At 41.4% G+C, this 27,040-nt stretch overlaps 2 protein-coding genes across 3 annotated transcripts; both read left to right on the top strand.

Moving 5' to 3' along the window:
- Positions 1 to 627: 627 nt before the first annotated feature.
- On the top strand, positions 628 to 15,008 carry LOC146553809 (segment polarity protein dishevelled homolog DVL-3-like). Of its 2 annotated transcripts, XM_085254638.1 has the most exons (15): positions 628 to 1,257; positions 2,695 to 2,764; positions 4,755 to 4,870; positions 6,306 to 6,418; positions 6,614 to 6,749; positions 8,693 to 8,783; positions 8,924 to 8,993; positions 9,100 to 9,239; positions 9,927 to 10,003; positions 10,086 to 10,153; positions 10,264 to 10,413; positions 11,571 to 11,702; positions 12,099 to 12,266; positions 12,386 to 12,589; positions 13,818 to 15,008. In XM_085254638.1, the coding sequence occupies exons 1-15, from the start codon at positions 1,097 to 1,099 to the stop codon at positions 14,174 to 14,176; spliced, it is 2,055 nt and encodes a 684-aa protein (XP_085110764.1). In that variant the 5' UTR covers positions 628 to 1,096; the 3' UTR covers positions 14,177 to 15,008. The 2 variants fall into 2 exon arrangements, with proteins under 2 accessions (XP_085110764.1, XP_085110765.1); XM_085254639.1 differs by lacking the exon at positions 628 to 1,257 and having other exon boundaries at positions 2,712 to 2,764; positions 4,710 to 4,870.
- A 712-nt stretch (positions 15,009 to 15,720) lies between these two features.
- On the top strand, positions 15,721 to 26,942 carry LOC146553808 (AP-2 complex subunit mu-A-like). The gene is made up of 13 exons (XM_085254641.1): positions 15,721 to 15,871; positions 17,315 to 17,436; positions 22,119 to 22,384; positions 22,623 to 22,705; positions 22,999 to 23,004; positions 23,109 to 23,244; positions 23,722 to 23,866; positions 24,067 to 24,084; positions 24,593 to 24,712; positions 24,896 to 25,031; positions 25,240 to 25,337; positions 25,514 to 25,625; positions 25,858 to 26,942. Exons 2-13 carry the CDS (start codon positions 17,363 to 17,365, stop codon positions 25,990 to 25,992), a joined length of 1,329 nt encoding a protein of 442 aa, XP_085110767.1. The 5' UTR covers positions 15,721 to 15,871; positions 17,315 to 17,362; the 3' UTR covers positions 25,993 to 26,942.
- The last annotated feature ends 98 nt before the right edge of the window (positions 26,943 to 27,040 follow it).

Genomic DNA, 27,040 nt, shown 5'->3' with positions numbered 1-27,040 from the left:
ACCATATAATAAAGTGAAGAAGGTTAACCATGATCCACAGTCATAAATTAAGTTATTTGACCTGCTGATGTGGGAAAAACAAATCACTCTGCCTTTCAATCACTCTGATTGGACTTCTTCTCAGTCTGAGTGGTGCTATGATAGCAATTACAAGAGGTCAGCAAAATTAAAACACAAATAAAAATGTGGAAGGAGTCGTTTGATTTCAAAACCTCTCCTTCCATGCCAGTTCTCTGCTGTATGATGGGAAGCCCTACATCCTTGCACCCCCCCAACCTCCTCCTTGCAGATTTAAAATGTAAAGTGGAATTTTACATTTGTCTATCGTGTCACAGCTGAGATTTTTAATTTTAGAGTGATTAAGATCCAAATTCTAAGAAAGTAAAATGATAACTGACAATGATGGTCTTATTCTTTGCAATCCATATAAAGGTTTCAGCTGTAAATTGGAGTATAAACATATTGAAGCTCTGTGTAAGTATACCATCATATAACTGTGGGTCTGTGGGGCTTCAAAACTGCTAAAGGCCGTTTAATGGCCTTACCAGAGCAATATGGGAGCCGTTAAATTGCCCCAGCTGTCCTCGAAAAGCTGTCACTCTCCTCCTCACCTGCGGAGGGCGCTCCTCCGAGACAGGCTTGGACGATTTTATGCAGTTTCGTGTGCAACAAAGTAAAGCCGAGCAGCTAGCGAGAAGGGAGTGCGGACCCTTCTGAGATTGTTTATTTTTGCACCGCTTTGAAACTGTTTTTCCTCACGTATTTCTAAGGTTTTTGTGATATATTGTACGTTTTACACAAACGGAAACTAAAGCAATTCAGTCCTGGGGTGGTGTTTGGACGCTTTGTGGAACAGCAAGGTGTTTTTGTAATAGAGAGTCAGGCGTAACGTTAGCAAGCTGCCGTGAAGAAAAAAGAAAGGGGAAAAAAAAGGCAGAACCGGGCACTACGGAACGGGTCGGTCAGCCAGAGAGAGCCGGGTGGACCACGGCAAAGCCGCAGCCGCCAGCGCCACGGGGAGTCGGGGCCCGAGAGGGAGCCTGCCAGGCCCTTGGCTTGATGCAACCAGTCTGCCTTGCCTTAGCCGCAGTCCGAGATGGGGGAGACCAAAATTATCTACCACCTCGACGACCAGGAGACACCATATCTGGTGAAACTGTCGGTGCCGGCGGACAAAGTCACGCTGGCAGACTTCAAAAATGTCCTCAAGAAACCAAATTACAAATTCTTCTTCAAATCTATGGACGATGACTTCGGGTAACTGTTAAAAGGTTCATTGTGTTTAACGTGGAATCGGCATGGACTGCTTAACCTCAGTCCATTCAGATTAACTGTAACATATTTGTTACCTCGTGGAGCTGGCTTGTCATCACTTCTAAGGTTACCTGTCTTTCAGTCATCAGCTAGCCGTTTGCTTTGCCGTTCCTTTGTTAGCTGCTAGCGTCCAGGTCGCATCGTTAGCAGGTCTGTTCAGCGTCCCGACCCCGTTTGTTTACATTGCTCGTGCTTAGCTTATGCTGTACTGTCTTACCAAGTTTGGTCATTTCCAGTTTCACGAACACTAAGAGAACGCCTTTAATCGCATTTAAACTTATTGAAGACTAAATGAAACAAGGAGCAATTCATACTGTTACTAACTAGTTACTGACGTTACAGCTGTCAGTTGCTGCCTAATGTATGAAACGCTTATGCTAGCAGGCTAATGAATGGATCTAACCGGACACTTGGTGAGTGAGTGAGACCAGAAGGCCCCTGCTGTTGTTGTCTATTAGCCTAAGGAATGCAAAGTTGGACACAGGAATGCCCTGTTCATCACTCTGGCAGCTTTATGAGCGTGTCCCTTTGTGTTAAAACATGGCCAGAAAAGTAGACGTTTTATGGTCCTCCACACTTTACCTTCTTCAGAGTTAAATAAAAGGGAGAAATGTACTTTTTTGTTTTGTTTTTTTTAAAACTCGAGCCAGGTTGCCAAAGTTTTTCTGGCTAAACTCAAACAAGGGTGGGGCAACAACCTAGATAGGAAGGACGAGTTTTGAAAGGATCCGCAGCTGTTTGTGTTGTTTCAAGAGTGGAGGTGCATGCACTAAATTAACTGTTGAAGCCTTAAAGTCTAGACTGGTGGTGTTTTAGGAACTTGTTAGACTGGTTTGGAGCCTGTGATCTTTACCAGGAAAGCCTCACTGACCATCAGTGTTCTCCCTGTCAAAGACCCGGCTAATCTTGACATCTCCAATACTCTGAGGCGCTTGTTAGATACATGCCTTATTTGTCCTCTTCATTGTGTAACAAGGTGTTGTTAAGATCTGCCTGCCATCTGATCCTTGCAAGCAGGACTGAATGAATGGGAGGGTTTGCATGAAATTCACATGGTTACATTTACACATGCCTTTTGTTAATGTATTTGCACCAGTCTGTAACGCATTAAGGCTTACTTCTATATATGAAATGGACAAGTGAGCCATCTTTTGACTAGTTTTCTGTGCGTGTGCCAGTAGTCTCAAACATTTGGTTATATTGAACATTGTCATTGATTCTTAATGTGTACAACTGTCCCCAGTTGTCAGTGTCTGTCCTGCTTGGTGGAATATATTGTCTAGCTCCACTTCCTCTAAATGCACCCTCATGTTTTATTGCCCAGGGAGTGCTTTTGTGTTGGTAATGTTTGACTGAAACAAAGCCTTGTTCTCTTTACAGGGTGGTAAAGGAAGAAATATCTGATGACAATGCTAAGCTGCCCTGCTTCAATGGACGTGTGGTGTCATGGGTAGGTCCAAAATACACGCTGCAATAACATTTATTTATTTATTTTTTGCTGTTTGCTTGTGTGCGATAACTTGTGTGGTTAAGTGGCGTACATGAATGTGTAACAATGATTCCCATCTGTTGGGCACTTACCCCAGTCATACTCAAGCGTAGGGGGAGGCACTGCACATCTGTGTGATAATATCATCATCACATAACGATCCTCAGAGCAGTATACATACACTGCTTTTCCTAAACCTTGTCTTTTTCACTGTAAAATATAATTTTTTTTTAAGCACACAGGTTAATTGGCACATGTAGCACATACATGTACTTACATGCAGTTTCTTATTTAAAGCCTCTAAGCAATAATACTCCTGTCTCCACAACACTCGAGACATCTGGCGCTCGTGCACGGCCTCCCTTCCTCTCTTCTCGACATTGAAATTGGATTAAGAGCAAGTGAAATCACAGGATAGCCGGAAAATACTCCATAACAAAGGGCCTCACTGCAGGTCATCTAACAAGAAGATTGAATCTCACAGGGAGGAGAGAATAAAGCAGAGAGAAAGACTGCTCTGTGTCGTGATGTGAAAGGCTAAAGCACTCGCTTAATTTCTACAGTGTGGTTTTAATTATTCGAGCATCATCAACATGGCGTTATTGCTCCATTCTGGAGCGTATATTCCAGCGTGCTCGTCCTAATGCGTCTCTTTGTTGTGGTCGTTTTCATTAGACTGCGCGGAGGTTTAGTTTAATGTGTTTAAAAGCCAGTTCTCCTTTGTGTGCGTTTGCTCCAAAGTGTTTGTTATCTCTTGAGGGTTGTTGCAATGTTCCACATACAGTCAAATGTTATTTTTGTTAGAGTATGTCCATTTGTTTGTCTCCGCTGTTCGTCTGTTGTTTCAGTGAGCTGATTGATTATTCTCTGGGGTCCAGAGGCCTGGCTGGCTGCACATCATTTCATCACAACAAGCCAGCACCCTGTATCTCCTGTTCTGTAGCTCCCTTTAGTGCACACCAAAGTAGACTCTTGTGATTGTGATTAAGAGCAGAAGACTAATTTTAGCTATCTTGCCACATAGTAATATAGCTGAATTATTATGACAGTACAGGTGATTTGATTTGATATACTGATGCCCTGTTTCAGCACAACATATTTATCTTTCCAACATCTTCACACTCACTTTGTTGCTGTAATTTAGTTTAGATGTCACAGCTTGATTTCTAATAAACATGCACTGAACGAAAGAGATTTCTCAAGTGCATAATGGCTGTGCATACAATGAAATTGAACCTGATTTTTAAAAAAATATATTTTTTTTACATTGGATCCTTAAGATTGAGGTCAGCAGCTGCTGAATCTGAACTTTTTCAGCACCACAGGTTGCTGTTGATGGCTACAGTTTCACACTGGTCTCATGTCATCGTTGAAACTTGTTTTTGCATGCAAATACATGCTTCATTTCTGATATGGATGACTTCCAAGATTCCACAAAAACCACAGCAGGATTTAAGTTATATTGTTTTGTTGTCTCAAGCTAACAAACACTAGCATGTGGTAAAAGTGGAAATAAATGCATACCGGTAATTTAATTTCTGAGAAAACATTAGTTCTGGTCTGTTGGAGACCATTTTTTCCCCTACAATTTGGTAACTTAGGCAACACTGTCAGGTACACAAACCACAAGTCTTGGCTTGGGCTCTTTCTTTTTCAACTTGCTGAATTCACAGCTGCTTTTGTAGAGCTTTGCTCTCTCAGTAGGAAACTAGTAGGAGGCAGATTAAGTCTGAATTTTAGCAAGAGACTGTAGTCCCTTTCTGCAGGAGATTTTGAAATGTTTGTGTCATACTTTTAGGAAGTTAGAGTAAAACATGACACACCGTGTATAGCCTTTGAATGTGGATGTGAATGAAGGTCTGCTGCTCACTCATTCTGTGTCTTTCTGTAAATTCTTCTCTCTGAGAGATACTCATCCCCCTGAACGACCCGACTCTTTGTCTGTTGACAGTTGGTCTCTGGAGACGGCGCGCACACGGACGCAGGCTCGGTGGCGGATAGTTTAGAGCCGACACCACCTCTGGAGAGGACCGGGGGCATTGGAGACTCGAGACCCCCTTCCTACCAGTCAGTGAACTCAAACGAGACTTTGTGGACTTTGATACTTTATATTTTGTTTTTCTGTGAATGAGAATGAAATATATTGTGCTTAGTGTGTGTCTGTGTGTTTTTTGAGTGTCTTGAATGAGTTCTTCTGTGTTGCCAAATAGGGCTGCCACGATTAGTCGACTAGTCACGATTACGTCGACTTTCAAAATCGTCGACGACTAATTTAATAGTCGACGGGTCGTTTCAAGCTTTGTAAGATCACAAAAGACGCAGGAATAAGTAGTAGGATTTAAGAGTGTAATAACGGACTGAAACAGAAGATGGCAGCACTGCATATACAAGGATGCCAGCTGCCGTTAAACCCCGAAGAAGAAGAAGCGGTGTCCCAGAATTCATAGCGCGGCACAGCTCAGTTTTCAACAATGGCGGCAACTAGTTAGTTTAATATTACTCTTATTATTCTTTCTGGGCCACAAAATAAACGTTTAACATATTTTCAGGTGAGAATGTAGCTGTGTAAACCTCAAATATCTGCTCAGTTTATCAAGACACCACATATTTTCAAAAGCGCTCCAATGTTTTCGGAGACGTCTGTTACCCACTAGCTCGATAGCTAGGCGGGGGCAAGGCTCACTAGAGCCGTGAAAGTAATCGGTGACTAGTCGACTATCAAAATAATGTTTGTGGCAGCCCTATTGCCAAATAAGAACAGTAACAGGAAAGGGCAAATTAAATCAAAAAAGTGATATCTTGTGACTGCCCTGGAGGAAAGAAAATCTAGCTTAATTCTTGCAGGCATTTATCCGTAGGCTATTATGATCATGCTTAAGCCCCTGGTTCAGGGCCGGCCCGTGGCATAGGCCGTATAGGCAAATGCTAAGGGCGCCGTCCATCAGGGGGCGCCACGCCAGTGCCACAAATGTTGAAGAAAAAAAAAAAAAAAAGTTGGTACTATTATTTCTAAATACAAAAAATAATCCCACGTTAATTAAAATGCAAAGTAAAGCTTATTTAATAGAAATATTATTTGTTACAACATTACACTACACTGCTGATGTAAGGGGGCGCCACCTAAAATCTTGCCTAGGGCGCCAGATTGGTTAGGGCCGTTTCTGCCCTGGTTACTAGTTGTTTTTTTTTTTTGTTTTTTTTTTATATAAATATTTCTATCTAAAGAAATATGCTATGTCTGCAAGTAAAGTGTTAAAAAAAGAGACTTTTTTTTTTATCACCACACTGAAAATCCATCAACACAACATCTGCAATTCTTTCCAAATATTCAGGTACAGATCGCTTTCTTAACCACAGTGAACCAGAGTAGCCAGCAATTTGATTCTTATAAAGCTCTTTTAAAATAAACATTAGTTTTAGTGGCTGCTGAATAAGCTCAAATGCCCTGATCATGATGTTTTGTAACTCTGTCTCTCTTTAACACTCGCTCTCTTGTCTGAAGTGGGAAAGCAGCAAGTGGTCGGGACAGCCTGGACAATGACACAGAGACCGGCTCCATGGTGTCTCAGAGGAGAGAGAGGGAGAGGCCGCGACGGAAACACACTAATGACCATGGTCAGAAAGAAACTTGCTGCTTATTCTTGTTTTTCATTGCACGTATCAGTGTTGTTTCCATGTATTTCACAACTTATGAATAACAGTTATCTTGTTGGTAAAAAGTAAGTGTAGCGTGATTGACTTTAGACATGCAGTATCCTTTGATTGTTTTATTTTTCTAGCTTAAGTTTTTAATTTAAAAACCTGCTGCAGGTGGGAGGCAGAACGGGTACTCATCGCGGGGTATGGGACGCGGAGGCCCCGAGTACGACAGCTGCTCGTCCTTCATGAGCAGCGAGCTGGAGTCCACTTCCTGCTTTGATTCAGATGATGACGATGCAACCAGCAGGTCAGATGTGTTATATAGCTGTTGAGCTGGTTTGTTGCAAAAAGAAGAAATGCATTTGGCTTCAGGAATGCATGTGGAGTTATAGTTGATGGTTTATGGCAAAGATTAGTACTGTCTAATTGTGTGCTGGTTTTTGTGGTAACCTCAGGGTTCTGCTCCAGCGGTAATCCTTGCAGCCCACTGCAGAGACTCTGCTGGTCTCAGTCTTTAGGCATCTGACGGGATGTTTTTCCCGTTTAATCAGCTTCAAAAGAGCTGGATTAAAAACCTCTTACGTATTTGGGGGGGATTCTGACGCAGAAAGAAATCAGTTTTTTTTTGTTTTGTTTTTTGTTGATTATGTTGTAACCTTCAAATGTAGTTCGATGCTGTCTTATAGTTAAAGCTCATTCTGACTTGTAGAACTGTTTTCCTTCTGGCTTTCAAATGGCTTCCCTTTAAACAATGTCTTTTTATTAAGCGTTTTTCCTTTATGCATATAAAAAAGGTTCTGAGAATAGAAGGATTACGGATGATTTGTTCATTTGGGGCAATTAGCCCATACACTTAAGGTAAAAAAAAAAGAAGGTAAAATAAAGAACTTTTTTTTTTGTCCCCCAGATAACATAGTCCCTGCAAAATAATCCCATTAATTCCCACCCAGGTCACTGCCCTAGACCTGTTCACCTGACATGAGGGAGTTGCACACAGACAAAAGTAAATGCACCTGAAAGATTCTTATAGATTTTGAAATGCATCAAGGAAAGAACTGCACATGCTTTGAAATTATCTAGTAGAGTTTTGGAGTGTGTTATTTTTTTCCAGTTTTAGACATGAGGTCATATAACCACTGTTTGTTAGTGGGGGGTGCAGCGTCCCCGCCACCTCAGTAGAATTGCCCTCCTGGCCAACAGGGAACAGAATGATAGCGCCTGTGTTTTAGAGGCCGGTAGAGGCATCTCATTCCCACTGATGCCAAACAAAGCAAGAAGGGGGTCAGGCACCAGCGTCACACTGAGAATCCTGGACAGGGTATGGAAAACCTCTGTCCAGAAGTGGACAAGACCAGTACTGATGGATCAATGAGGCTTCAGCAGTTTTGCAAATGCCTTTCTTTTAAGTAGGTAGTAGTATGGTTAGCGTTTGATTACTAAATTTATATGATAAAATTAAACAGCAGTGGGTTATTTATTCTTACTGTAGACTGGAGTATTTGAGCCCTGGTAACAAACTTGAAATGGTCACGATGAAGCTATCTGTTTATTCATGTTCATAGAAACAAATTTCTATGAGGCAGCATGACTGTAAGTAATGTATTTCAATTGGAAGTATTCTTTGTGTCTGAAGCACATACACTTGTTGGCCACTTTGTTAGGTATACCTTGCTACTACCCATTTGGACTCTTGCTTACCTTTAGAACTACCTTTATTTTTTGTGGCACAGCACAGTGCTGGAAACATTCCTCAGCAATAGTGGCTCATGTTGCATCACACAGATGCTGCAGATTTGTCGACTGCGCATGATATGATATGAATCTTCCATTCCACCGCATCCCAAAGGGGCTCTGTTGGATTGAGATTTGGTGACTGTTGAGATCATTTAAGTACATTGAACCCATGACCATGTTCAAGAAACCAATTTGAGATGATTTAAGGTTTGTGGCATGGGCACACTTTCCTGTTGGAAATGGGTACACTGTGGTCATAAACGGATGGACATCAGAGCCTCAATTGTTGCAGCAATATTATAACTAAATATTGGTACACTGGTGAAGATTAGTATGTAGAAAATTTGAGATATTTGCTTATAATGGGGAAGTTTATATCCAGAAACTTCAAAGATTAGATCGTGGCTACTTTCAAAGACTCCTATGAGACAATTTGATCTGCATCTGTTATTTAGTTATTATTTATTTAATTTTAAATCGTGTTTTTTTTTTTTTTTTTCCCCCCCTCCTCTTCAGGTTTAGTAGCTCCACTGAGCAGAGCTCTTCTCGTCTAATGAGACGACATCGACGCCGGCGAAGGAAACCCAAGGCTTCCAATATGGACAGGGTGAGAACACTCTTAGTTGTAAAGGACAATAACTCAACCAAAGTTACCTAAAATTATCTTTCATGTTATAAGTCATGATTCTGCTCTTAATGTATTTTTTTTGCATTCCTCATAATTCTTGTCCTTATTTCATTCTTCAGTCTTCGTCATTCAGCAGCATCACAGACTCCACCATGTCGCTGAACATCATCACTGTGACTCTCAACATGGGTAGGTGATTTGCACACACACAGGAGTTAGATGTTTGTTCAGCGAGCATATGAAGTTGATAATACTTCATTTCTTTGAATATACTCTGTTCCTCCCCACCTCACAGAAAAGTATAACTTCTTGGGCATCAGTATTGTGGGTCAGAGTAATGAGAGAGGTGATGGAGGAATCTACATCGGCTCCATCATGAAGGGAGGAGCTGTGGCTGCAGATGGACGCATAGAGCCCGGGGATATGCTGCTGCAGGTGTGTGTTTGTGTCTTAAGTAGGAGACTGATGCACACAAAATGAAAACAGTTTACAGTTGAATATCTGGAATTTAGACACATAGTGTGAGTGGATGTACACGTTGTAACTGAGACCAGCACTTTTACTGAAATGAATGATGTCAAGGGTTTCTGTTCTTGTGCATGTGTCACAGATGCAGTTGGCTGTAATGTCATCGCTTTTTTTTACTCTTCGTATACACATTTTCGTTTAATCCAATCTTATCGTACTGTAAAATATACTTCCCAGGAAAATTGCTTATTTGGGACCCCATATTGATGTCTTTCTGCAGTAGAACTGGAATCGCTGTGGGGCTGTGAAATTTTCATATTTCTGTTTATAGGAAAAAATGTAGTTCTGGGGCTACTTCTTAATGCCATATTGCTTTATCTCTCTTTATATATCTTTCAAGCACACTGAAGAATTCCTTCCTGTCCACTGTATCCTCTTTTGTGATCCAATCCACCTGCATTTCCTCTCTTACGTCCACGACAGCTCTGTCTTCAGCATCCTGCTCTAAATATACCCACTACCTCACTTCACATGTCCAAACCAGCTCAGTCTCTTTGCCTTTGAACTATCTGAGCGCTTCCTTTAAAGTATTAGTTCCACATTAGTTCTAACTTGGCATCTCATTGGGATATTTTTCTGTTTTTATTGATCTAGGTGAACGATATAAACTTTGAGAACATGAGCAATGATGATGCTGTTCGAGTACTAAGAGACATAGTGCACAAGCCGGGGTAAGCGAATACAAAAGCAGCATCTATAACACAGGAGTGCAAAAAGACCAATAATTAACTGTCTATGTGTCTTTTTTACCAGCCCCATTACTCTGACAGTTGCAAAGTGCTGGGACCCAAACCCTCGGAGCTGCTTTGCTCTGCCCAGGAGTGAGTGGTTCCTCTGCAATAACTATACGCAGTGACACATTTTTTATTTTTTACTTGAAAGATTTTGTAATAACCTCATTAATTTCAGCTGCTTTCCCTCTCTTTAACAGGTGAGCCAATCCGGCCTATCGACCCCGCTGCATGGGTGTCTCACACGGCAGCCATGACTGGGGTGTACCCTCCATATGGCATGAGCCCTTCCATGAGCACAGTCACCTCCACCAGCTCCTCAATCAGCAGCTCGATCCCTGAGACTGAACGTGAGTCACATCACCCCCCGAAGCTGCCCGTTGGAGCTTGTCATCAGTGCACTTTTATCCAAAGCAACTTTCATCCTCATCCCACATGGTCTCCACATTTAAACTGTACCACCTTTTGAGTTTTTAATGTACCTCTTTTTACTCTTTTGTTCCTCTTTTTTTTAGTTTTCTCCTTTGTTTCCTGGTACCTCTTTATAGCCTACTTGTTAAAAATAAATACATTTGAGCATTTGAGGAAGAAAATAACTCCAGGTTTGTCATACCGCTTGGAACATTCAGCTCTCCCTCCTTGTGACCACCAAACCTCTGTTAGTAAGTCTCCGTGTTAAGTGCGGCCCTTCCCTCTCACTACATTCCTGTGACTATTATCTGTTCCAGCTTTTGCTGTGTTCAGCCTCAGCTACCATCTGCTCGTGTCCAAATAGAGCCATAACTCACAACTTTCGTGTCTCCTTTAATCTTTGGAAGTTTTGCGATGCCTTTTGGGAGAAAAATTTCCTTTTCTCTTGAAACATTGTTTAACTTGCCTTTTACCTATTAGTTACATGTCTATAATTCACTTAATAGAAAATATGAATGCCCTTTATCTTATTACATATCCACAATGTATTGTGAAGGGATTTTTTATTTATTTTTTATTAAAGAAGAAATGAAAAGTCTATTGAAATGGAGGCAGATGATAAGGGACACTGTGACGCTTAGTCATGATAGCTGGTCTGAGAATGGACTGAAACTCAGTGAGATTATATGTAAGATACATTAGTGTTCTAGGGAGGACATGTAATTCACTGTGGTCTGGCTCATCTGGGGGATTTATCAAATCCAAGTCAGTTGCAGTCCACTTCAAACAAAGATCCAGTCAAATCCAGTCTTGATTCACGATTAGAACAGAACGGGGTCAAATAACAGCCGAGACCACAGGAAACCAAATATTTTTGAGGCAAATTCCAAAACAGGCCAACATTTTTTTTTCTTTAACCCCAGAAAACAGCACTCAATAGTTCTTTAATTTTAAATGTTTTGGAAACAAAACACAATGTGGCTCAACAGTTTTATACTTGATGGAGCCGAACCTCCTTAAACCAAAATGTTTCAATTTCTGATTTAAAAGATTTAACACCACCCACATGTTAACTTGCTCATGTCATCTTTCCTAGGATTCGATGACTTCCACCTCTCGATTCACAGTGACATGGCAACGGTTGCTAAGGCCATGGCCTGCCCAGAGTCAGGTCTGGAGGTGCGAGACAGGATGTGGCTCAAGATAACCATCGCTAATGCCTTTATTGGTACGTCTGTCAAAGCGAGCTTGACTGGGCTTTTTAAAAATTACGCACACATACACAGATCTTCTCAGCTTTTAGATTGAGTGTTTCACTGATGCCAAAGCAATACCTAAATACTGCTTCGATTAATTCAGTTGATTTTTACTTATTTTTTTTTTTACATTTTGGAAAAAAAAAAGTTTAAATTCCAACAACTGAGAAACATTCAGCATGAGATCGAATTGCCTTTATTATACCAAGGTGTATTACCAGGTTACCAGAGCTCAACAAAAATCAATGTTAAATTGAAGTATAGATAAATTAACCACCATCAGATTTATGTAAAGTTGTCAAAAAAGTTTTAAATATGATCAGTGAAGCTGTAGCCTCACGATTTGATTTCTAAAACATGTGCTTCAGGTTCTGATGTGGTGGACTGGCTCTTCCATCATGTGGAAGGATTCACAGATCGCCGTGAAGCTCGTAAATATGCCAGCAATTTGCTGAAGGCTGGGTACATCCGACACACAGTCAATAAGATCACCTTCTCTGAACAGTGCTACTATGTCTTTGGAGACCTCTGTGGCAGTAAGTGGACTTTGAGCTCACTGATCTGCTTAGAGCGTGAGCAGTAACAGCAAGTTTCGCCAAAGTTTAAGTGGGATGCGACTTGAAAATCTAACGGAGTTGTCTTCTCTTTCCCTCAGACATGACCCACTTGTCTCTGCATGATCATGATGGATCCAGCGGTGGTGCCTCAGATCAGGACACCCTCCCCCCTCTGCCCCATCCTGGGTCAGCCCCTTGGCCCATGGCCCTGCCCTACCAGTTCCCTATTCCACACCCTTACGATCTGCCGCAGCCCTTCCATGGTGGACCAGGAGCTGGTAGCGCAGGGAGCCAGCACAGTGGTTAGTGCAGTTTAATTAAGTCCTCAACAGATAAATTTCAAGCACTTCATATAAAATTACAATGTTAATTTTGCAGTTTCTCCTCAAAGAAAAATCAAGATTCATGTCAGTAGCACACGGTTTCCCTAAAACCTTTAACAACTATGCTTCTACAAAGATGCAGAGCTCACAAGAAGGTAACCAGCCATTGCTGCTGAGGTTCATTAGGGCTTGCTATAGCTGCTTTTTTGTGAAAGAGTTCACTGAAAGACTTTATAAGCCTGTAGACAGATTCTGTGTGAAAGGGATATATTAAGTGATATTACAACATCTCTGCAGTGTTTTACATTTAGTTTACGCTGTTGAGCAGTATGAGGTGTGGAGTTTTACCTCCACACTTTGAATTCACTTATAGGAACAGTGTATGTTTTAATAAGCTGACTTCAAAAACTTGAAGGACACAGCCTAGCTCTGTGAGTAGTGAAAAAGGACTCTTTCCATCACCCCCAAAGTCTTCAGATGTTGGGGTTTCTGTGTTTAATGTGTGTGGAACTAGAAAAGCAGACATTGTGGTTTAAGGTGCAGTTTCCTTACACACTGGAGATATTTACTAACCAACAACAGCTGGGCCCACTGAGACAACATCTTAGATGCTCTGTACTCATTTAACTTAAATGCACGGGTGAGTAGTGCACAAACTAGCAGGATGCAGAATGTAAAAGACAAAGTGTTGGGGTTTGGGTTTGCTTTAATATTTCTGGTGGAGAAGAGATTTTTTCCCCCCCATTCTTCCAGTGTTTGTGCTAAGACAGGGTAACATCCTATACCTCTCTCTCGCGCTCTTTAGTAGACACAAAATTAAGCTGACATGAATACTTTCCTATGTTTTTGGATTTGATGACATGCATTGGACCAAAGCATCCTCCACATCAAGTTTCTTTTTAATCAGATGAGCTGTTTTGGTTTAAATTAATCACTCTCAGGAACTTGCCCTAAAATTAAGCAGTCTGAGTGGGATAATAAAATAAAGACCTGTGACTGCCTTCAGGAATAGCTAAACTGTTTGGCCTGAATGCTCCTAGACTATGTCAGCATTAGTCATGCAGCTCTCCCAAGAGTCTCCTGCAAACTGGGTCAGCGCTGCCTTCGTGATGTCATTGGCACCCAATTAGAAAAAGATGTGATTTTTATTTTTTTTAAACATACATCTCACTTGCATAATAATTTTGCTCTTTTTTTCTGTTCACAGGGAGCAGCGGTTCTAACTGTAGCAAGAATGAGGGCCGAAAATCCGGTGGCAGTGGCAGCGAATCAGACATCAGGAGCCACCGGGCACCAAGTGAGCGCTCAGTGGCTCCCCCTAGTGAACGAAGCGTCCGCAGCTCTGTGAGCCACCGCAGTGCCAACTCCCACTCTATAGCCTATGGGCCTGGTCTTGTGTACGGCCCCCCTGGCCTGCCCCCTCAGCCACCACATCTTTCTACAGCTGCACCTGGTGCCCCACCAGGCAGAGAGCTTGCCTCGGTGCCCCCTGAGCTCACTGCGTCACGGCAGTCTCTGCGAATGGCGGTGGGCAACGCCGGAGAATTCTTTGTTGATGTGATGTGACACTGGTTATAGAGACCTAAAGGCAGAAATGGAAACCACCCTGTTGTGTATGCTGAGAGAAAATGCTCCTCCTCTCTTGTACTTTTTCTTAGTAGTTGTAGTGGTCATACTTTCTTCAGTGAAGAAACACCCCCCCCCTGCTCCAGATGGAACCAAAGCGCCTTTCTCAGTTTCCGCTCCATGGTGGGGAAGAGTTTTAGCAAGGACAAAGAGCAGAAGAAGGGAGGGAGGCAGTGGAAATGGTCAGCTGGGGAAGATGACTCAGTGCTTTTCCACATGGATGTTTTTCATTTGTTCTTCTTTTCACTCTTCCCTCCCTCCTCTGGGTTCCTTATCTAATGTTCTCTGTCCTCCCCCACCCCTGTCCACGTCAAAACTGAGAGACTGAAGCCTCTTCCCTCTTCCTGTTTTTTTTTTTTTTCCCCACTTGCTGACCTTTAACAAGAAAAAAAGAATGACTGAAAGAAGCTGAAATGAACACTAACTGTTAACCTTATTCAGACTTTTAAAGTATTTGCTTGACTTAAGAGAGAAAGAAAGAAAGAAATGTATGTAGTGCAAGAGAATTACAGTCCATACTTTGAGAATGCATTTGTTTTATTATATTTGTAGCTGGTCACAACTAGTTTCTTTTTAATGCTTAATATGAGCATCCAGTTTCCAGAGTCGTTTTTATACGGCACAACTACATTTTCATCTGCTAACCAGCGAATCTTCAGACTGTCTTGTGATAATGTATAGTGGGAAAAAAAAATTCTTACCATGACTTTCACACTACTCTTTTATCAAGGAAAATGTCTTTTTATTTATAAATATAGTTTTATGACTTAAATCTGCTGCTTCTGTTTTGTTTGCTTGTGTATACCTTTCTGCAAAACCAAAAACTGAAACCTAGTGAGTTTATTTCCCCCTTTCTATGGTACCTGAGGTTATATTTGCATTTAAAAGCAGTGGACTGCAAAACCGTCCAGGCGCAGGAATGTGAAGGGTGGGCAGTCTGCTGTACAGATGTGTGAGTGTGTGTGTGTGTGTGTGTGTGTGTGTGTGTGAGTGAGTGAGAGTGGGGCGGGAGCGCTGTGGGAGTGTGCAAACGTTCAGCCTGTGTACATTTGGACTTGCCCCAGACTGAACAACTCTATGCAAAACGTTCCCTGTGGTTTGAGGCGGAAACTCCTGTTGAGAGGCGATTCGGTTTAGTTTGGAAAATAAAATTGAAGTTGACTCTGCAGGACAGGGTAGAACAAGACCACCCATACTACCACCATGGAAAAAATAAACAAAATGCAATACTGTTTTTTTTTCTTTCTTAAACTTCCTGGAGCCAATGAGAAATTGTCGATGTTTAACAAGTACAAATACATGTGAGCGCAATTCTAGCGCACTTTCCGGTTATTAAACATAACCATTATCTCCCGTAAAACGTGAAATGTTTTACGGAATAACTGGCCAGTAACCCATGTCGCTTATCGTATCGAGGCCTGGGTGCGGTTTACACATCTTTCCAGCCGCGCCTTTTCCTGTCACGGCGGAACGGCTGTGCGTAAGGACGGCGGGTCAGCTGACAGCTATCAGAGGACCAGGAGGAAGGAGCGGAATTAGCGGGCGTGTGAACTGGGAACCTACTGGATCCTGACATAAGCTATCCGAGGCCGAACGGAGAGGCAAAAGACTGGTGGCGTTCTTGAGAGAACTAGGGTAAGGTCACTAAAGACGAAAGGACTGCAGTTTTTTCGTTAATTAGGGTAACTGTAGTCCGGAAACCTTTACGCAAAGCCGGTGAAACGGTTTCATTCGTGAGCGATGCTAACGTAGCAACATTAGCCGCAGTGGCGCTAGCTAACATCAATCCATTAGCAGTAACTAGACTGATAACGGAAAGGACTCGTCTTTCCTTCAAATTAAAAGCAAGCAAGGGCCCCCTTGTTAATATCTCTTATTACGTTATATATTACCCAACATTGTTGAATAACCCGTGATGTATATTTGCATGGCTAACTCGTAAGTTGTCGATGATAGTTAATGGTTCTCTTTAAGGTCCCGTCAAATTGACTGGTTTTCTTTTGACCGGAAGTCCATTTAAAATTCTGCACGGCTCGACTCCGGTTCGCTGAATATCACCGCCAGCTAGCCCGCTATCGTGAGCTAAATTAGCTAGCTTATATCTCACTCGGTGTATTCTCCATCACTTCGATCTTAGTTGAAGGTCAAGCCTCTAACCACAGTCAAGCCACTTAATAATATTTAAGACAAAAAAAATGGTAGCTAACCGACCGCGCGGTGGCCGAGGGAAAAAATGAAAAATATGAAAAATGTATGAACGTTAGGAAATGGCCCGAGTGAGCAGACATCTTGACTTCGCCGATAAATGGGCGATTAAACCCCTCGGCTTCTGTGCGAGGTTTATTCTGTCACGACTCGGCGGTGCTTTAACGAGGAGATATTTTCTCACTTGCGGGCTTATATCTGTGCGGTGGTTTTCCTCTGAATGCTGTTGTGTGTGTAAATTGTCTGGATTCTATCTTCGAGGAATGTCAGGCATGTCCTTCATCCTCTGTTTTCCAGAATCTTCATTCTTTAAGGAGGGCACATTTCTGCAAGAATTAAATACCAAACGACAAAAATGTCTTTAGAATATTTTTGATGATATGTTTTAATTTTAGAATATAACCCGATTCGGACAACACATGTAAGACGACACTTTAGTTAGGCCATCAGATTTTTAGCTGGCTGTCTGGTGGCATCCGGCGTCAGATTGGTAGCTGCTAATCTCTCGTCAATAATCTTATTTACTTTAGAAGAAAACGGGGAACTGTCTGTGGTGAGAGTAGTTGCAGTGGTTTTTAGCCTGTACGGAGTAAATAATGTATGCATGTGTGCGTGTCTTACAGGAAAATTGAGTCACCACAGTGGTGCAGCTGCAGGATGTATCCATCTGGCTTTAGTGTGTGTGTGTGTGTGAGAGAGAGAGAGAGAGAGTGAGAAGGACAGAAAAAGCGGATGTGAGGGACAAATGCCTCTCTGTACTATTGCTTACTCCCTCACTTTTTCTTTTTTTTTTTTTTTGCTGCTTTCACTTCTCTACTTCTCTTCCTCCTTTTCCTTCCCACATATCCTGTCTTCATTTCTGTCTTTTCTCAGGAGGGCTTTGGTTTCACCATGGCAGGTTGGGATTGAAGAGCAGCCACGATGATTGGAGGACTGTTCATCTACAACCACAAGGGGGAGGTCCTCATCTCCCGAGTTTACCGAGATGACATAGGGTATGTTCAATTGAGAGAAACCCTGCTCTAATGTTCCCAGATTTTGAGACACTCCAGATCACTGAGAAGGTCCTGATGCAGTGTGGGTGGAGAGCCTGCAGTTGATCCAGGATGAGAGAGGATTATGTCTCTTCTTGGCTAAGTTCACACGTGTCTTTCCTGTTGTTGACCAAATACAAACCTGCACCAGGATTAAATTTAGAGTAGTGTTACTGCCTCTGTGTAGTACTTTTTTTTTTTTTTTTTTTTAAATAATCAAATGTGTATGTATGGATAAAAAAATATTTATTACAGACTTTGTTTATAAGTGACTAAATACAGAGAAGAATAATTGAGAGGGAAAAGTTATTCTTTTTCCATATTGTCTGAGGTAATCATTTGGTTCACTCAAGCTTATCCAACCACACCTTGTTTTTAAAAAGGTTAAGTGCAGCTGAGGGAAAAGCTTTTCCAAATTGATTCACTGTCGACTCTCCCTTGAAGACGCAAGTTATTAATTCTTACCATGTGGCAGAAAGGTAGAGAGAGGAAGCCTTCTTTTCCTCCCCATAAAGATTGCTTAATATCCTGTAGACGTTCATTTACTAGTCAGTGATCACATATTTTAACTTTAAAGTCTTCAATCAAACAGAAGGTTACTCTCTGGGGTCAGGAAATGTCTTAAACCGAATGCATAATATCTGATGTGTGCTGAACTGAAATGTTCGCTGCTTATAACAATACATAAGGTCAGTTAAATCTAGCACATGTTAGGAAAACAAAAGCCATGAAGAAATTCGTGCTGTAGATTGCTTAAAAATCCTTAATTAATCCAAACATGGAGTCCCAATTTGAAATGTATTTTGCAAATTTTGTGGAAAACTGTTATACAGACATAAAGTGTGACTCTAGGCATATCAGGTCAGATCTGTTACTACTGCATAGCTCATTTGTGAGTTCATGTTCTCCCTCCTCAAACTTACTCTCTGTAAAATCACAGAAAGTAAGTTTGATTCTCATATTAGGGGTGGAACATATATACCAGGAAAAAAGTTTTTTTCTATGTGAAAGCCTTTACAAAGCAAATTGGACGACCATAACTTATCCTGGCTTAAAACAGCAGTTTTAAGCCAGTTGTAAAGAGAAACCTTTGACAGTATATTCACCACGTTGTAATAATGTCCATGAAGGTGTCAGGTTGCCTACATGGTTTCAAATGTGCCATGTAAGGGCTCTGCTTGGTAGCCAGAAGATTTGGCCACATCTCCTCCTTCTTCTTCTCAATTTAAACACCCTAGATAATACATGTAAAATTACGTCAGGCAGCCACAGTTGCCTGATCGTATATTTGTAACACAGCAGGAGATGGTCTGCTTGAAATGTGTTTTCGCTGTCCTACTCTGTTTGATTTCGGTAGCAATGCCTGGGTGATGCTCTTCATCCATCAGGCAGCATGCAGCACTTTGGTGTACAAATACACGCTCAGTTCTCACACCGGGCCACCTGGGATGACATATATTTTGTACTAAGAGCTGTTTAACGTCTGGTATGACTTGGCTGAGTGCTTGTAGTATCATATTTAGCTCTACAGAGTTAGACTGAGAAAGAGTCACCAATGAAAATAGCTAAATTTGCCTATTAAATTCTGTGTATTCACATTCATTGACTGTTTTGAAGTCCAAGTAGGCTCTTTTCCAGGACTGGCAGATCAGGCCCTTGTAGATTTACACAGTGAAGGTTGACAAGCTGTAGAGGGATAAGTGTATGAACTGATACACTCGTAATCTCCTGTTTTGGGGTGAAGAGATACATTTTTGACCTTTTTTAACATTTAATCTTAATTATTGAAGGCATGGTGACACCACAAACACAGTCGGGGAGAAAATGGGTTGAATAGCAAGCAGTGTGCTGCATTGCAGAACTGTTCATTATGACCTGTTGCCTCGAAAAACTGAGCCACTCAGACACCACTTAATGGTCTGAGTTGGCTTCATGCAGGGATCTGTATATTCATTCTGTGCTGTTTTTAGCAGGATCAGTAAAGTAATAGTTTTCTTTATTTTTCATGGTTGCTCCTTCCTTGTCAGCTGTAGCACAAACACAGCTGCTTGTTGTGCTTTCTGAAACGCAGCGCTGCGTGTCCTACAGAATGGCAGTGAATAAGGAAAGGTATTGACTTCGTATTACGCTTACAGGGGGGAAAAAGGCCGGAGAAAATTCTAATGTCATGTTCTTGCTTGCACATTTCGTCCTTTATCTTTGATGTGTGAACTCATCAGCATCGGTTGCTATTGGTGATCCTCACTGTTGCAGAATGCAGGGTAAACCAGACATGGTGCTTTGCTCAGTATTGTTGTTTTGACAGCTACATTATGAACTGAGTTTTTAGTTGAAGCTGTCATGCAACTTGGTTTTCTTGAAATAACAATTCGGTAATGCAGTGGCATAAATAATCTTTCACTTGCCATGCTGTTGTGTTGTAAAGCACTAGATTAAGGAGCAGTATGATACTGTTGACCTTTTCCCAACATATGCAGCTATAGTGATGGCATCATAATACCACCATGTTACTCACTCTGTCTACATGATGCACGAAAATGTCTCTTGTGCATTTTTGTCTCTCGTGTCCTTTTACTTCATTCGTGTCTCCTCTCTATCCTCTGTATCACCATTTTCCTCCATCTGTTCATCTTGGCCCCTGTAGGAATAGGTAAGAGATGCTCGAGCCTCTAAAGCATGACCTCTCCTTCTCATGGCCACCAATCAATGACCCCATGATCCCCTAAAGTGCATGCCCATTGACTCCACAGTCAGACTCCTGATACTTTCTCCAAGCATGAGTCACCCGTCATGCCATTACAGTGGTAAATAAACCGCCATATACTGAAATATAACAGCAAATCAGTCATAGCCAAAGAACTTGGCCACTTCAGTGAATAGTCTTGCTCACAGTCAGTTCTGCTGATGCCTAAGCATGTAGTCTGAGCATGATTAGATAGTCCTCTGATCCTTTGCCCTAATTATTGTTTTTTCTTCCCTTCAGATAAATTGAACAAATCATTTTAAATAATCTAATGGCATTTTTGTAGATGTTACCAATGATTTTTGTGTATAAATTTTAATAGATGGAATGATTTAAATCTGAAGCTGATCTAATAAGGTGGAACGTCTAGTTAATAGCTGCTGTTCAATACACTGTGATCTGGGTGAATTGACAGTTGATGTAATTGGAATTCGCTACATTTGAATTGCAAAAGTAGTCCTCCCCATTTTATTTCCTCAAACAGTGGATGGGGCATTTATGTACTTCAAATGCATAAGAAAGCAGAAATAAGACTGCCAAACACAGGCCTAACTCCCTCTGTTTGTTCAGTGCAACTGTCATGCTAAAACGCATTGTTCTCATGTGTTCCTGTTTGCCCCAGTAGTTATTACATTACACTGTGGTTATGGAAGTGAGTAGTGACTGGAGTTTCTATACATGGTTGTTTTTGTCAAATAGTAGGCTATTGCTCTGAGCACACGTATTTGTGTTAACACGCAGATGATGATTAAACCTGCTACCCACTGCACTCATGCTGTCACAGCTTTGCTTATTAAACATGAAATAAGTCATGAGGCAAAGTTAACATTAGCCAACAAACTTTTTTTTTTTTTAGCATCTACATCAATAAGCTCTACAATTGCAGACTTAGAATTTCTCCGACATGCCGCGTCAGTATGCCACAGTACATACTCGCATTTCTTATAACCCTTCCGCATTTAGAACGTTTTACAAACCCTTCATTCCTTAAGAGTTTTTTGTTTGGTTTTTTGTTGTTTAAGTGAAACATTTTCTTGTATATGCAGCAGCAACAAGACAAGATTGCGTTTAGTTATCATTCATTTATTTTTACATGGCCTGTATTTGACAGGCAGCTCTTAACCGCAGCGCTGGGCATCATTAGAGTTCAGCTTTTTATTTGGGGATATGCAAATATACTCAAATCGAACAACCTTCATGCTGTTGTACAGTAGAAAAGTAGAACATCAGTGTTTGAAAGGCTTATTTGCAATGTTGCCTGGTTAGGAGATACTCTCTTATCTACTTATTTTGGGGTTTGTAAAGGTGGGAGATCGTGGCTGGAAAAGGCCCTGAAGATGTTCCTGGGACAGTGGGATTTGCAAATTCTTGTCAGAACTTGCTGCATCCCTCATACAGAGCCCTGTCATCTATAAATCCATGTTAATCATGGTTGAGTTTCGGCAATAAGCTACAGTATACTTAATGTAGAATGCAATTCAGATTATTTTGCTCTTTTTTTCCTCTCTGCCTTAATAAAAAGACATTAAAACAAAGATCAGATTGTGCAAGATTAGCTGTGTGATTTAGTTAGTTTTTTTTTTTGTTCCTATAAAGTTGAGTTAATTATGACATTGTTGCGTTGATGTCTCAGTTGTCTCTTCATGGTAATTATCCCACTTTACACAAAACAACACCAACTTAACATGCCCCCTTTCTGTTGGTTGAATGTGTTTGTGGTAACTGGTATCTATTCAATGAATATATATGTTCCTGAGGTATTAAGAAGTTGTTTGTTATGAGTCTGGGCTGAGCTTAACTTGTAGTTAAACTGCAGGAGTACTTTCACATGATGTCACACTGTTGTAAACAATTATCTCAACTTCCTCTCCTCTTTCTATCTTTCGTCCTTGCATCTTAGGCGTAATGCTGTGGATGCGTTCCGCGTGAACGTGATCCACGCCAGGCAGCAGGTTCGATCGCCGGTAACCAATATTGCCCGCACCAGTTTCTTCCACGTGAAGCGCTCCAACATCTGGTTGGCAGCCGTCACCAAGCAAAATGTCAACGCCGCCATGGTGTTTGAGTTCCTTTACAAAATGTGTGACGTCATGACCGCATACTTCGGCAAGATCAGCGAGGAGAACATCAAGAACAACTTTGTGCTCATCTATGAGCTGCTGGATGGTAGGTGATGACAAGCGCTCAAGTGAGAGATCAGTTAAATTTTCTAAATATGTACATATTTTTTTCTGTTATGGTAGAGTGTAAATAGTTTTATTTTTGGGAAAAGAGGTCACTGCTTTAGTCTGTTCACTATGTTTGTGTCCAGGTTAAAGTCAAGGCAGAGTCAACAGGTTGTGTTTGGCCCTACATGTCCTAGTTTTCCCTTCTTACCCAACAAGCTATGTGTTTGTTCATACAGAGATCCTGGACTTTGGCTACCCCCAGAACTCAGAGACTGGGGCGCTGAAGACCTTCATAACCCAGCAGGGCATTAAGGGACAGGTCAGTATAAATGAATGCTCCCTCTCTGACAGAACAAGGGTACACTCTCCATTTCCCAGACTGTCGGTGTCACAATATGAAACACTAGAAATGAAAAAGTGCATATCCACTTGTCATGTAGGAAAAATAAATAGAGGGTTAGCGGTTAATCAGTGTCACGATACTAAAATAAAATGTATAAAATGAAACTTGCTGACCACTGCTTTAAAATGTAAATAATTTTCTTCTTTTTGTTTGTTTGTTTTGTTTTTGTCTCATTGTTTTCCCTCAACTGCAACCTTTGGACACTTCAGCACCAGGTAACGGCATACTGAAAATGTGTTGATCCATGCTGGTAATCTGAGCTGATGATCCCCTTTTGACTTTTGTTAGTAGTGATACATTTTCCCTCCCTGTTTCTCAGACAAAAGAGGAGCAGTCTCAGATCACCAGCCAGGTGACGGGGCAGATTGGCTGGCGTCGCGAGGGCATCAAGTATCGCCGCAATGAGCTCTTCCTGGATGTACTGGAAAGCGTTAACCTGCTTATGTCACCACAAGGTGCGTTTATGGCGCCTTTAGAAAAAGTGAAAATGAAAATAAAGTGTGCACTGTCTTTCTGTAAATTTCTCGTTCAAATCATGCAAATTCAAAACAATAAAGCAGATTTTTGTTTTTGTCTTCTTGTCTCATATCAGACATTTTTCCCCAGCAGCAGTAGGTATTAACGTTTACAGTTGCAACTCATGATTGAGATGATTATGGGTGTCTCAGTTACAAATTTCCAAAACATGGGTCCTTATGTTTACAACGATTACTCAGAAAACATGTTTAGAGGTTCTACTGTTGTCTTGGAAATGCATGTATTTTATTTTGAAAGTGATAAATTCTAAACTTGTGATAACACTGCTAGTTGTTTTCATACTTGAGACATAAATTTCTAAGTAAGAGTTTAATATTGAGCAGCATTAGATCCCACAAATAAAACAGTTTGAGCTTCATGTGATGTCTTTGCCTAACATAAGCATTCCCATACAGGGCAGGTCCTGAGTGCTCACGTGTCCGGCCGAGTCGTGATGAAGAGCTACCTGAGTGGAATGCCCGAGTGCAAATTTGGCATGAACGACAAGATCGTCATCGACAAGCAGGGCAAGGGAGGAGCTTCTGATGATGCAGGGAAGAGGTGAGTGATATGCATTTTATTTTTAAAACCACAACAGGAAATGTCATTGTCCAAGTTTTAAAAGCCCTAAGTTATGCTTGTCTGTGTTAATATTGTCTTGCTTGCAACGACACAGGGTTTACAATTTCTTTTTCGTTTTTCTTTCCTTTGGATGCATCTCTTTCTTTCCCTCTCTTTCTTTTCTATGTGCTGTACCTCAGTGATTTAGGGGGAGGAAGGTACTGTACTGACAAGTGTCCTCACCCTCTGCCACCTCAACGCACACTCACACCAGCTCCCGTCTCATCTCAGCCCTTTAGCAAATTAAGAATTTGTACATCTCATGCACTGTTGCTCCCCACACAGTCAACACAAACAAAACACGTCTTTAACTTTTGAGTGTGCTGCCTGGTGGTTGCTTTCCCTCTTTTGGTAGAATTGTTTGTTTGTTTTTTGCACCCACACCTACCTGCTTGACATCTAATCCTTTACCCAAACACCTAACAGTGACTGATTTGTTTTAAGTGCAGAATAATGACATTAACCTCAACCAGGTGCACATGTCTTGGTACTAAGCAGTTGTGTCCCTTTGTGTAGTCATATGATAAACCTTAATTGAGGGAAAGTTGTAGTTTTAGCTTTTGGAGACTGGGACCTTTTTTTGTTTTTCCTGTACGTTTTTAGTAATAAACAGGTGGACTGTTCTTTCATCTCATGTGGTGTCTGATGTGTTTTCTTTCCTGGTAGTGGGAAGCAGTCCATAGCCATCGATGACTGCACCTTCCACCAGTGTGTGCGCCTCAGTAAGTTTGACTCTGAGCGTAGCATCAGCTTCATCCCCCCTGATGGAGAGTATGAGCTTATGAGGTCAGTAGATGAAAATTTTCTTTCTTTTTTAGCTTCTTTTTTATTGTGAAGCCATGAGAAATTGTTTGGCTCTAATGACATTAAAAGCATCATTAATTGGCATGGATGAACACTGAAGATACTGACTAGGCTTGTTTCTGCTTTACTAATTTACACCGTTTCTTCTCATGCTATTTCTTGCAGATATCGCACTACAAAGGACATCATCCTGCCGTTCCGAGTTATTCCTCTAGTCAGGGAGGTGGGCCGCACCAAACTGGAGGTGAAAGTGGTCATCAAGTCCAACTTCAAACCATCACTGCTGGCTCAGAAGATTGAGGTCAGCTGTTTTTTTTTTTTTTTTGGTTTTGTTTTGTTTTTGTTTTTTTTTTCATGTTACACTCAACATGTAGCGTTTTACTCAGAAATGCAGAAGATGTTAGGAAAATACGTTTTAAATTCTAAGAACTTAAATCAGAGAAAATGTGCAGTTATGGGTCAAAAGTTTACCTGCTCTAATTATTTATTGTTTTATCGTCGCTCCTCAGGTGCGTATCCCAACACCCCTCAATACTAGCGGTGTGCAGGTGATTTGTATGAAAGGAAAAGCCAAGTACAAGGCCAGTGAGAACGCCATTGTCTGGAAGTGAGTATCAACTTTGCTGCACATGGGAAAAGCAAATTTGCTTTTATGTTCTCTGAAAAGTTGATGATTAACAACCTCATATTTTCTTTGTTTTTCCTTTTTTCCCTCTTTTTTTTTTTTTTTTTTTTTTTGGAGTGAAAATGCAATGTCTCACATCTCTCTCTGTGCTTGTTTAGGATCAAACGGATGGCTGGGATGAAGGAGTCTCAGATCAGTGCAGAGATTGAGCTTCTGCCAACCAACGATAAGAAGAAATGGGCCAGGCCTCCCATCTCTATGAACTTTGAGGTGAGATTGCTCACTGGAGTGGCGCATGAGCCTTACTTTTCTGAATGCTAAGTGGACCTTATTATAGAGCTGCTAGCCATAAAAATGGACTTTGGATTAAATCCTACTATCTTCCATGCAAATCACTTCCTGCTTACTATTTCCACATAAATACACTTCCTGTTGCAAGAACCCGCGACCTACACCTTGCATGTTTTGGCACGTTTGTAACATTCCTCCTTTGTCCCTGCAGGTTCCTTTTGCGCCATCCGGCCTGAAGGTGCGCTACTTGAAGGTGTTTGAGTCCAAGCTCAACTACAGTGACCATGATGTCATCAAATGGGTGCGGTACATCGGCCGCTCTGGAATCTATGAAACCCGCTGCTAAAGTTGTACCTCCCCCCTGCCAGGCAGCAAACTCACCACTTCCCCTCCCATCTATCCTGTTAAGATTTTTTTTTTCCCCCCCTCCTTTTCCTTCCTCTTCCTCCCACAACCCTTATCACTTCTCTCTCACCCCCTCCCACCTCTCCCTAACTAGGTGTTGAAGATTGAAATTTACATTGTCAAAGAAAAAAAAAGTAAATATGTTATAATGCACAGATATATGCAAAATGTGAACCATTGTATCGTATATATCTCGTTGTGATGAGTAAACATGAACCAGCCGGTGTCTGAAAGAAAAAGACGAGTGATGCGGGAGTGTCCGGGGGAGCGAACTAGAGGCTTGAAGGGTCCCCCCCCCTCCTTCCCCCCCTGTTGTGTTTATTCAGTGTTATTGTTCCACTATCTACTCAACACTTAGAAGTCCCAAATCTTCGAGTTATCCCTGCTAAGATGATTAGTAGCTGTTGTGGTTTAAAATGAATCCTGATGTAGTTCCTGTATACAAACGTCTCTCAGTAGAATCTACCCTTTTGAATGAATTGACTGATATGTGATCCGTGCTTTCAGGAGTGCTCATTCGGATCTCAAAAGCAGGCAGAGCAGAAATGATGTGCAAGCCTTTTGTTTTTTTGATAGATTTCCCTGGTATTTTTCCACTACTTCTCCCTCACTTTTTTCCCTGGCATTCAGTCAGTGAAGTTAAAACATAAGGGAACATTCCAGACAGTTTTTAAGCTTGACCATCATCATGATAAGCAAGTCGTGACCCAAATTCACACCCAAATTTAACTTTGGCACACTTGGTTTTCTTTGGGATTCAAAGACGAGGCCCTAGACGTGTTTGCAGTGAGGTGAGGTCTCCCCCTGGCGTTTGCTTTGCACCTGTCTGCTTCTTCATGTTTGTAGCCCTGGTGACCGTTCTGTCCAATTAAATCTGACTCTGTAACCAAACCCACCTGTTTGTTTTCATTTGATGTTATTTTAGGCTGTCTGAATTCTATTGTACCAGTTTCCTTTTCTCATTGTTTGAAATAAGGATGTGCTTCTTT

This window comes from Mchenga conophoros, linkage group LG18 (assembly GCF_057382185.1).
Source record: "Mchenga conophoros isolate Kocher_MC1m ecotype Shallow Benthic linkage group LG18, M_conophoros_male_GT1.1, whole genome shotgun sequence".
NCBI lineage: Eukaryota > Metazoa > Chordata > Actinopteri > Cichliformes > Cichlidae > Mchenga > Mchenga conophoros.
This window is presented reverse-complemented; position numbering and strand designations above follow the sequence as displayed.

Bases quoted from the DNA above. Each gene is read 5' to 3' on its own strand.
- LOC146553809 (XM_085254638.1), top strand. From the start codon at position 1,097: ATGGGGGAGACCAAAATTATCTACCACCTCGACGACCAGGAGACACCA. The intron at 6,750-8,692 runs GTCAGATGTGTT...CCTCCTCTTCAG, and splicing joins GATGACGATGCAACCAGCAG to GTTTAGTAGCTCCACTGAGC. The intron at 8,994-9,099 runs GTAGGTGATTTG...CCCACCTCACAG, and splicing joins CACTGTGACTCTCAACATGG to AAAAGTATAACTTCTTGGGC.
- LOC146553808 (XM_085254641.1), top strand. From the start codon at position 17,363: ATGATTGGAGGACTGTTCATCTACAACCACAAGGGGGAGGTCCTCATC. The intron at 25,338-25,513 runs GTGAGTATCAAC...GTGCTTGTTTAG, and splicing joins GAGAACGCCATTGTCTGGAA to GATCAAACGGATGGCTGGGA. The intron at 25,626-25,857 runs GTGAGATTGCTC...TTGTCCCTGCAG, and splicing joins CCATCTCTATGAACTTTGAG to GTTCCTTTTGCGCCATCCGG.